The sequence below is a fragment of the Salmo salar genome, chromosome ssa24, assembly GCF_905237065.1.
Source record: "Salmo salar chromosome ssa24, Ssal_v3.1, whole genome shotgun sequence".
Lineage (NCBI taxonomy): Eukaryota > Metazoa > Chordata > Actinopteri > Salmoniformes > Salmonidae > Salmo > Salmo salar.
This window is the reverse complement of record NC_059465.1, coordinates 10,400,333-10,411,961: the sequence shown is the minus strand read 5'-3', so window position 1 is coordinate 10,411,961 and position 11,629 is coordinate 10,400,333. Positions and strand designations below refer to the sequence as shown.

The window sequence follows — 11,629 nt, the reverse complement described above, 5'->3', positions numbered from 1 at the left end:
CAGTTTCCATATATTTTGATGCCATTCCATTTGCGCTGTTCCAGCCATTATTATGAGCCATCCTCCCCTCAGCAGCCTCCACTGCCCTATACATATCTACCTCTACCGATCCAGTATCCCTTCCAATTAGTGGAAAAAATATCAGAATTGGGTAGAACGCAGCCTAAGGAGATCAGATCCAAACAACCTGGACCCCCTTCCCATCTGTGAGATCTGTGCTGTGAGATATCACACATGGATGGATATTTAGAGATGTCATTGAGGTCTTTGCATGGCGAGTATAAATTGCAAGATGTAAACACTGTTTATGCCCACTGTAAAACCTAATATACAGTCCAAGAAAATACTGTTAATGGTTCCAAAGATATTAAATATTAGATTAAAACTCTGGGAACCTTGACTGTTCTGGTAATGGCTCAACTGTTCTTTTCTGTTGATTCAAGATAACACCTTCACAAAGTAAACACTTAATCAAGACCCCCCCTCCCCCCCCTCCCCTAGCTTATTGAGAGATCCCGGCAGTCAGAACACAGTAAAAACAACCTAAGGGGTTTCCCCATGATCCTTTGAGCAACTATACCAACCTCTTTGTGTTAGTGTAATGTGTCTCCCTCTTGTGACATTATGATCAAGCAAATATAACGAGACAATAAGGAAAGTACAAAACAAAAATCACCGTGTAAGGTAATACTATTTATTATATAACTAATCAGAAACAACATGATTGAACTCTATCAATTAATGAAAAACAAATAATTCTCCAGCAATTGGAACTGGCCCAAATTCCCAATACATCCTACTGGTCTAAAATATCATTATATATCTCTGGCCCGGAGCCCCACGGCTACACATATCTGACCTTTATGATCGGACTGTAGCAAGGCACATTATGGTGGCAGCCTTATAAAAAACAACAACAAAAATATTAATGTGCTCATACTTTTAATTAAGGCAAAATTGTATTTAAATAATTTCCCATTATAAAAGTGTCAGGCATTTTCTAAGTATGTAGACACTTTTTAATCCAAGCATGTCAGATCATACTCCTTCATTGGTATTGTTGATTAAAAATAACATTAATACAGTAATATGAAAAACAAAAGATGTTCAGAAGGGATGACAAATAGCCTTAAATGAACCTCAATGTTACACTACTCGGATGGTTTACAAATGTACTAAACAGGTGAAAACACTAAACATGAACTATATACACGCATGGGAGTTAACCCCTTGACCTCTCCAAAGCTCAGATGGTATTGCACCATTGGAGTGGGCAGTGGGATAAGTTAAAAGGCAAAAGTAGCTAAAGAATACATGTACCAAAAGCTACTCTGCAATTTATCGTTTTAATGGAGTCAAGATTACATTATCAGAATTAATACATTTTGGGGGATTTAAGACTAAAGTGGGCAAAGAAATAAAGGGGAAGAAATAGGTAAGCAATTACTGAATTACAGTACATTATAATTGAAAGATAGTGTCTTCCTAAAACAAGGCAGTAACTAAGCCATGTCATGACAGCAGTCATAGGAGCTTTAGACATTAGTTTAGACCAGCAGGGGAGTTGTTAGCTGTTCAATCATCCCTCTCTCACAGCAGCTTGACTGGAGTTAGCCAGGGTTTCCAAGACCTGGGTACAAGGAACATGATAACCAGCATAGGTCCTGACAAGAGTTCCAGCAGGTTATGTATGATGGAGTATCAGAAGGTCATGGATAGAGGTGTAAAGACCTTTCACTTCTCCAGTCTCCCACCATTCGCTCTCTTTCCCTCTCTCAGTTCCCACCAGCCTATGTCTCGTCTATGGCCTCCGATGCTTCCTTTAAGTGTAACATTGCAAGTCAGAAAATCTGTTCTCCCATCTTTCAAAACAAAAACACTGTGACAACCGTTCTAGTAACCAGTTCAGCTAAAACCCATTCAAATACTGTGAAAAAGTGGGAAAAGACTAACTATACAATTTAAAATAAATATCAGCAACAATGACCATGACAAACACACATCTCTACAGCACAAATATTTTCATATCTCCCATGTTCACCCATTCAAATCTGTCCTGACCTTTGACCTCTTGGAGGCTTAACTCCTTAGCCCTGACTGTGTGTGGATCACATTACATACCCTCAAACCACCAAATGGATAGAAACCATAAATGCCAGCATGAATTTAGAAATGTGTCACAAATAACATTATATAGGCTACAATGACAATATCTACCGCTTAATTAGTACTTTGGTCTTTCCTGAAAAACATTTGCGGCCTAGCATTAACAGAGAGCTTGAACAGAGAGAGCTTTTTCTTGAAATGAACCATATGGTGTTTGAATGGCCAAAGACTGGTTAGACGGAGGGTGTGAAGCTGTACACGAGTTGAGACAGTGATGTATTTAAGAAAAAGGTAGAAAATGTGCAAATAAGTGAGGGTTATTCATAAAAGCCAACATGCATCATTTCAAAGTGATGACGCATTGTTGAACTGTAGAGTCAACAGTAGCTATTGATCATGAGCCAAGTTGGTCTCGAAGTTGGGCTTCTCTTGAAAGAAATTGCTCAGGTGGTAAGCAAGCTAACAAGTATGTGAGTTTGTATGTGCGTGTGTGTGATGTACTGTAAATGTGTGTCTACGCCAAGGAGGGTTATTGCGCTTTCGTGGGTGTGGGAAGAGGGGGAGCAGGCGAACTTGTAGGGATGACGCCAGTGGCGAGCAGTACGATGATGAGGATTATGACGAGGACGATGACCACGATCACCACCCACAGCTTCATGTTCTTCCACCAGTAGGAACGAGCCACCTTCTGAGACGTGTGCTTGAAGTTCTGAGCCTGAGGGAGAGATGGGATGCTATTAGAAATATGCTAACACAAATCATACCATTTGCATTGTTTTGCAGTAACCAATGCTTTGCAAACTGTGTGTGTGTATAATGCATTTTGTTTTACTGTAAAGTGTGTTGCCAATTTTAAATGCAAGTTTGATTTGATTAGATTTAAACTGAAGAACACTACACAAACCCAAACTGTGGGGCACAAGTCCATAGATTACTTTAAATCCAATGATGGATACCTAATTTGGATTAACTATGAAATAAAATTTAAAAAAACAAACAGTAGAGGAGCACACAAGAGGGGAAGAACAGTGTTGTAGGACTGACCCCAGCCTGCAGGTCCTCTGACTTGCCCATCAGGTCGTCCAGCCTCTCACCCCGGGCCAGGATCCGGTCCACATTCTGGGTCATTATGTCCTTCACCCCATCCACCTGAGATTGCAGGGTCTTCACCTTGTCCTGCTCCACCACCTCACCCTGCTCCTGGAGAAAAACAGAGACAGACAGTGATAGAACATGAGAGAAAGAAAGTAATAGAACACGAGAGAGAGAAAGAGCATGAGAGAGAGAGCGAGAGAGATCAATGAGGATAATACGCTTCAGCACATGTTTTCGGAAACTGGTGATATCTGTGTGAGTCATTTTGTATTCTCTTACAAAAGCTTTATCAAAAATCAATTTACAACAGTAGGCAGGGGACCTGTGCAGCAGTTTTACACCTGTATGTACTGTATCTTTAGGTCATATCTCCAAGTCATAACTGCCTTTTAATGACGACGTAAGACCTGCACACATAAAACAGGTGTAATCATTGGTCCAAAAGGTTTTGCAACGCCAACCGTTTACTCCAAACGGAGAATGTTTTGCAACGAAAACGAGAGTTTCTATTGGATAAATTCAGGTAGGTCCCTCCCCGTTTCTTTCCATTTGGAATACACCCAACGATCCAAGTCAGAATCAGGAACATATGTATATTTCAACTAGGCCTACTATATTGCCAAGAGGCGTACATGAAAGAAAGGCCCCTGTAACTGTTCATCACTCCCCATGTTTTTTTATTTGCATAGTAGATTGTGCATATGTCATTTTTGTACATATTTCACAGACAGTTTGCTGTGTGAACTTTGACACCTTGAAGTGTAAAAGATGCTATAAGATGTTGAAGTGTTATGCCAATACTATATGTATGTGCCAGAAAGGGGGGGGTGCGTGTGTTGCACATTTCTTCCAAACCCTGTGAGCCCTCTGGCTCACAAACACAGGAATCTCTTCTTTCTTTCCACTCTGTGAGTCTCCTCGCTCTCTCCTTCACAACCTGCTCTCTCCCGGCACAGGGCTCTGCCTGCATGAGGAATACTGAATGGCAGACTGCTATCAAATGACAAGTCCCACTGAGAGCGAAACATTACATACTGACGAACAAAGGAAGTTCACTGATGTTAGAAACACTAGTAGGCTACATACAGTATTACACAGAATCTTATTCAAATATACTTGAGAAGCAAGCCCTTTTGAAGCTCGTTGAACATCTCATTCCAAAATCATGGGCATTAATATGGAGTTGGTCCCCCTTTGCTGCTATAACAGCCTCCACTCTTCTGGGAAGGCTTTCCACTAGATGTTGGAGCATTGGTGCAGGGACTTGCTTCCATTCAACCACAAGAGCATTATAAAGGTCGGACACTGATGTTGGGCAATTAGGCCTGGCTCGCAGTCGGCGTTCCAATTCATCCCAAAGGTGTTCGATGGGGTTGAGGTCAGGGCTCTGTGTAGGCCAGTCAAGTTATTCCACTCCAATCTCAACAAACCATTTCTGTATAGACTTCACTTTGTGCACAGGGGCATTGTCATGCTGAAACAGGAAAGGGCCTTCCCCAAACTGCCATAAAAGTTGGAAGCACAGAATCGTCTAGAATGTCACTGTATGCTGTAGCGTTAAGATTTACCTTCACTGGAACTAAAGGGCCAAGTCCGAACTATGAAAAGACAGCCCCAGACCATTATTCCACCTCCACCGAATGTTAAGGTTGGCACTATGCAGTCGGGCAAGTAGTGTTCACCTGGGATCTGCCAAACCCAGATTTGTCCGTTGGACTGCCAGATGATGAAGTGTGATTCATCACTCCAGAGAACTTGTTTCCACTGCTCCAGAGTCCAATGGCGACAAGCTTTTCACCACTCCAGCTGACGCTTGGCATTGCACATGGTGATCCTAGGTTTGTGTGCCGCTGTTCGGCCATTGAAAACCAGTTCATAAAACTGCCAACGGACAGTTATTGTGCTGACGTTGCTTCCAGAGACAGATTGGAACTAGGTAGTGAGTGTTGCAACCGAGGACATCAGCACTCGGCGGTTCCATTCTGTGAACTTGTGTGGCCTACCACTTTGCGGCTGAGCCGTTGTTGCTCCTAGACGTTTCCACTTCACAATACCAGCACTTACAATTGACCCGTGCAGCTCTAGCAGGGCAGAAATTGTTGGAAAGGTGGCATCCTATGACGGTGCCACATTGAACATCACTGAGCTCTTTAGTAAGGCCATTCTACTGCCAATGTTTGTATGCTGAGATTGCATGGCTGTGTGCTCGATTTTATACACCTGCCAGCAACGGGTGTGGCTGAAATAGCCAAATCCACTGATTTTAAGTGGTGTCCACATACTTTTGAATATATAGTGTATGTCTGTCGGCTCTGATAAAGTACATCCAACAGATAATCCCTTCGCTAACATAAATGAGGAAATTATTGAGATGAATTATGGATCAGTAAAGGTCAGTAAATAAGTGCCAGTCTGTGCTATCATGCCAAACATGTTTGACAATTACAGCAACAAACAGATCTGGGACCAGGGCAAGCTAAAGATAATAATGATGTTTGACAGCAAACTAGGTCCAGTTTCCTTTCTCAGATAACCTTCACTAAATGAATCCCAGTCTGGTCAGAGGTTGCCATGAAATCATAGTCAATCTGTTTCAGAGTAGCTCATGTGTACATGAACCTGAACGAACAGTTGTTCATCTGGGATAACTACTGTGAATTAAGAATAAATTACTCTTTGTGTGACAGTATAGGCTTGAACAGGGCTGAAGAATGTTTTGTTCCATTGAACCTCTATCATAGATTGCTCTAAAATGTACTTCTAAATGCCAATTCATTTCCCTAACATGTTGGTCAATAACATTAAAACCTGATAGTGATGGTTGGGAAATTGTAGCCTAAGTATTCTGTTTTATTTTGTTATAAAATACATCTCTGGGACGTTGTGGATTTATGGAGCTACTGTAAGACATTGATGTTGAGCCTATCGAGTGGTCCGTCTACAATGTACCCTCCACGACCATACAGCCCTGGCAACTAACACAGTAAAAGTACCTACCAACTTCCTAAACTCCGGCCTAGATTAGACCCCCTGACTTTTTCCACATTTTGTTAGGTTACAGCCTTATTCTAAAATGTATTAAATAGTTCCCCCCTAATTAATCTACACACAATATCCCAAAAGCAAACAGGTTTTTAGACATTTTAGCAAATATATATAAAATTAAAAAACTGAAATATCACATTTACATACGTATTCAGACCCTTTACTCAGTACTTTGTTGAAGCACCTTCGACAGTGATTACATCATTGAGTCCAAAGAGTTCAATCTTGGTTTCATCAGACCAGAGAATCTTATTTCTCATCGTCTGAGTCCTTAAGGTGCTTTTTGGCAAACTCCAAGTGGGCTGTCATGTGCCTTTTACTGAGGAGTGGCTTCCGTCTGGCCACTCTACCATAAAGGCCTGATTGGTGGAGTGCTGCAGAGATAGTTGTCCTTCTGGAAGGTTCTCCCATCTCCACAGAGGAACTCTGGAGCTCTGTCAGAGTGACTATCAGGTTCTTGGCCATCTCCCTGACCAAGGCCCTTCTTTCCTGATTGCTCAGTTTGGCCGGGCGGCCAGCTGTAGGAAGAGTCTTGGTGGTTCCAAACTCCTTCCAATTCTGAATGCTAGAGGCCACTGTGTTCTTGGGGCCTTCAATTCTGCAGAAATGTTTTGGTACCCTTCCCCAGATCTGTGCCTCGACACAATCCAGACTCAGAGCTGACAATTCCTTCAACCTCGTGGCTTGGTTTTTGCTCTGACATGCACTGTCAACTGTGGAAACTTATAGACAGGTGTGTGTCTTTTCAATTAAATTGACCACAGGTGGAATCCAATCAAGTTGTAGAAACATCTCAAGGATGATCAATGGAAACAAGATGCACCTTAGCTCAATTTCTAGTCTCATAGCAAAGGGTCTGAATACTTAAAAAACAGAAATACCTTATTTACATATTTTAAATTAATTTGCAAACATTTCAAAAAACCTGTTTTCACTTTGTCATTATGGAGTATTGTGTGTAGATTTTAGAATAAGGCTATAACGTAACAACCATCAAGCGCTATGATGAAACTGGCTCTCATGAGGACCGCCACAGGAAAGGAAGACCAAAGTTACCTCTGCTGCAGAGGATAAGGTCATTAGAGTTAACTACGCCTCAGATTGCAACCCAAATAAATGCTTCAAAAAGTTCAAGTAACAGACATCTCAAAATTAACTGTTCAGAGGAGACTGCGTGAATCAGGCTTCCATGGTCGAATTGCTGCAAATAAACCACTACTAAAGGACACCAATAATAAGAAGAGACTAGCTTGGGCCAAGAAACACGAGCAATGGACATTAGGCTGGTGGAAATCTGTCTTTGGTCTGATGAGTCCAAATATGAGATTTTTGGTTCCAATCGCTGTGTCTTTGTGAGACGCAGAGTAGGTGAACGGATGATCTCCGCATGTGTGGTTACCACCGTGAAGCCTGGAGGTGTGATTGTGCTTTGCTGGTGACACTGTCAGTGATTTATTTAGAATTCAATATGTGTTATTTCATAGTTGAGGTCTTCACTACCATTCTACAATGTTGAAAATAGTCAAAATAAAGAAAAACCCTTGAATGAGTAGGTGTGTCCAAACTTTTGACTGGTACTGCATATTTCACATTTGTATCTTAAAGCTTAATTGAGGAATAATCAATTGAAGTTGTAACATTTGTGACATTTTGGTCTTACCCAGACATTCTCTAAAGCTGAGATCCGCGATAGGCACAACAGCGCCACAGGCCACCCCAAGCGCATTTGTTATTGTTTTGAGGGAATGAGCATTCAGCATCATGGTAAAAAAATACTCTGATGTTTTATTATAGGTGCAATGATGTCCAACTGGGGAAAAAAAAGTGTTTGTTGTTTGAAGTAGCATCTTTGTTGTTGTCATATCGCAAACGGATGTGGCAGTTTCAACGCTATGAATTCCAGATCTAAATGTTTCATCTGTAGGTGCTACAAAGCAAAAAGTGTTGTCATTTGAATCTTTACTGCTTGCTCTGTAATAGGAGTAGTATTTTCATTTAAATAACAATTGTCTTACATTATATTTTTCAGTATTCATAAATTAAAACGTGAATATTGTTGAACATAATAAAATGATCTATGGGCATATCAAAGTTCCAGTGGGATCTCTGCTAGTTTTAAGGTTATGGCCCATTTTATACAGAGAAATTGGCATAGTAAGCAATGTAACCAATCACAGCACTTCTTTTACTTGTACCATTGCACATCCTGCAAATAACCAGCAGAGAGCTACCATTTTGAATCAATTTTTACATTCACTATGTTGGTAACGCTTACAAATTGGACCATAGCCCAAAAGTAGCAGAAATACCACTCAGGAACTTTGATATGCCTGTAGAGTATATTATGTTAAACAATATATAAAATATGATTTTGCAAATGTTCTATCTATGAATATATTTTCAATATTCATAAATTACTGTAAAATGCTTTTTTTTATACTACTAATATTACAGAGTCAGCGGTAAAGCTTCATATGACACATTTTTGCTTTGTAGCACCTACAGACTAAACACTATGTAGTCTTAAAAAGGGTAAGGCCAAAATGTCACAAATGTACCTCTTCAACTTATTATTTTTCCAATTATGCTTTAAGATACAAATGTCAAATATGTCAATAATCTTTCCTCCAAAGGACCCTTCTATGGATTATTTTTAATGAAAATACAACAAACAAAAAAACTATTTTTCTTTAAGGAATCATCCATTTAGTCAATTGTACACTGAGCAAAAATATAAATGCAACAATTTCAAATATTTTACTGAGTTACAGCTCATATAAAGAAAATCAGTCAATTTCACATGACTGGGTATACAGATATGCATCCGTTGGTCACACATACCTTAAAAAAAAGGGTCATGGATCAGAAAGCCAGTCAGTATCTGGTGTGACCACCATTTGCCTCATGCTGCCCGACACATCTCCTTCGCATAGAGTTGATCGGGTTGTTGATTGTGGCCTGTGGAATGTTGTCCCACGCCTCTTCAATGGCTGTGCGAAGATGCTGGATATTGACGGGAAACGGAACATGCTGTCGTACACGTTGATCCAGAGCATCCCAAACATGCTCAATGGGTGACATGTCTGGTGAGTATGCAGTCCATGGAAGAACTGGGACATTTTCAGCTTCCAGGAATTGTGTACAGATCCTTGCGACATGGGGCCGTGCATTATCATGCTGAAACATGAGGTGATGGCGGCAGTTGAATGGCACAACAATGGGCCTCAGGATCTGGTCACTGTGTCTCTGTGCATTCAAATTGCCATCGATAAAATGCAATTGTGTTCGTTGTCCATAGCTTATGCGTGCCCATACCATAACCCCACTCCCACCATGGGACACTCTGCTCACAACGTTGACATCAACAAACTGCTCGTCCACACGATGCCATACACGCTGTCTGCCATCTGCCTGGTACAGATGAAACCAGGATTCATCTGTGAAGAGTACACTTTTCCCGTGTGCCAGTGGCCATCGAAGGTGAGAATTTGCCCACTGAAGTCGGTTAGGATGCCCAACTGCAGTCAAGACGATGAAACAGTTTCTGACAGTTTGTGCATAAATTCTTCGGTTGTGCAAACCCACAGTTTCATTAGCTGTCCAGGTGGCTGGTCTCAAGACAATCCCACAGGTGAAGAAGCCTGATGTGGAGGTCCTGGGCTGGCGTGGTTACATGTGGTCTGCGGTTGTGAGGCCAGTTGGATGTACTGCCAAATTTTCTAAAACGACATTGGAAGTGGCTTATGGTAGAAAAATGAACATTCAATTCTCTGGCAACAGCTCTGGTGGACATTCCTGCAGTCAACATGCCAATTGCACGCCCTCTCAAAACATGAGACATCTGTGGCATTGTGTTGTGTGCTAACACTGCACATTCTATTATTCCCAGCACAAGGTGCACCTGTGTAATGATTATCACCGTTAATCAGCTTCTTCATATGCCACACCTGTCAGGTGGATGGATTATCTTGGCAAAGGAGAAATGTAAACAAATGTCTGCACAAAATAAGACAAATAAGCTTTTGTGCGCATGGAACATTTCTGGGATCTTTTATTTCATCTCGTGAAACCAAGTGTCGTGTTTATATTTTTGTTCAGTAAACTTCAAGACTTTATTACATCCTCTCCTGAGGAAGCACAGTACACAGTATTCCACAGTAAGTTCATACTGGGTTTTCCAGTATTCTCCCATAGAGCCGACAAAGAGGAAGGTGTAGTATTTGAGTTAGCCTTGTATATTTGACTATCATCTCCTTCAAATTTACACAGTTGAAGCTTCATGCCGAGGTTGTCTTGGAGGTGGTAACTAATTACAGTATTCTTGTAATATTGTTCAATATATTGTTTCAATAAGCTTTATTGTTGTTATCTAATATATAGATTTGGCTACATTCAAGGGTGATTATCAAATCAAACAGACTACCCAAAAGTAACAACTGTTGCGCAGGCGCCAGTAGAGAAATGTACGAATTTCAACACTTTGGTACATTTCCTCAAAAGCGACATTGCCACGACATCTTGGTCAGAAAGAATTTCCGGCGAGGGCAAAACAGAACCTTTTCATTACATAATATGAAGCCCAAACAGGAGACGAAACGATCAACCTGTTGCATTTAGATTCTCAAGTGAGATGGATAGACTGTGTGTACTCGACTGAGACTGGTTATAACGCTGTAATGTTTTGTTTTCTATACAAAACAAAATATTTCAAGTACATCAGAAAATAACGATTGTTCCAGCACCTACCAGATCATTATACATGTTGTTGGAAAATGGAGTCCTTTGCCACCGGAGTGATAGCTTCTTTAATCCTGATGCATCAAATGTGTCGAACTTTTGTATTGAGTTTGTGGTCCCCGTTCAACAGCCGATTACGTTACCTCCTACCTACTTCCTGGTTTGTTGTTTTCTCCCTCAAAGTGAATTCATTGCTTCGCTTTGACCCTGCTTGAATATTTTGCTTCCACTTGCATCCTCGTGAGGGCGTCAAAGCGCGGCGCCCTAAGGTGCACCTGCAGCAAGTAAGAAAAAGTAGACCCAACTCAGGAGAATGTCGTTGATGCTGGTTGTCCCACACACGTTCACATCAGCATTCTTGATAATAGTTATGTGTTCATATGCTGGGGCCTGGAGATTACAGTAAAGAACATTTTCCTTTTTACTTGCAACTTATCTGTGTGCATGCACTGTAGAACATACAGCAGCAGGTGGATTGACATCTCACCCCTATCAGCTGTCATGCCCATAGTGGGCACAGGGGCACGTGCCCCATCAGATTTGTCCTGTTTCAAAAATAAAATATATACAGTATTGTTTAAAAAAGTATACATTTTTGTTTGTTTCTCTCAGGGTTTGGAACCAAAATATTTTTGGGGTTTTGTTC

The 11,629-nt window shown here is 41.0% G+C and overlaps 1 protein-coding gene across 2 annotated transcripts; it reads right to left on the bottom strand.

The window, feature by feature from the left end:
• Positions 1 to 672: 672 nt before the first annotated feature.
• LOC106585118 (vesicle-associated membrane protein 8) lies at positions 673 to 11,257 on the bottom strand. 2 transcript variants are annotated; one of them, XM_014170966.2, is made up of 3 exons: positions 10,993 to 11,257; positions 3,151 to 3,306; positions 673 to 2,821 (listed from the first exon to the last, which is right to left on the bottom strand). In XM_014170966.2, the coding sequence occupies exons 1-3, from the start codon at positions 11,005 to 11,007 to the stop codon at positions 2,636 to 2,638; spliced, it is 357 nt and encodes a 118-aa protein (XP_014026441.1). In that variant the 5' UTR covers positions 11,008 to 11,257; the 3' UTR covers positions 673 to 2,635. The 2 variants fall into 2 exon arrangements, with proteins under 2 accessions (XP_014026441.1, XP_014026442.1); XM_014170967.2 differs by having other exon boundaries at positions 3,151 to 3,300; positions 10,993 to 11,192.
• Positions 11,258 to 11,629: the final 372 nt, after the last annotated feature.

Bases quoted from the DNA above. Each gene is read 5' to 3' on its own strand.
- LOC106585118 (XM_014170966.2), bottom strand. The intron at 2,822-3,150 runs GTCAGTCCTACA...TCTCTCCCTCAG, and splicing joins CAGAGGACCTGCAGGCTGGG to GCTCAGAACTTCAAGCACAC.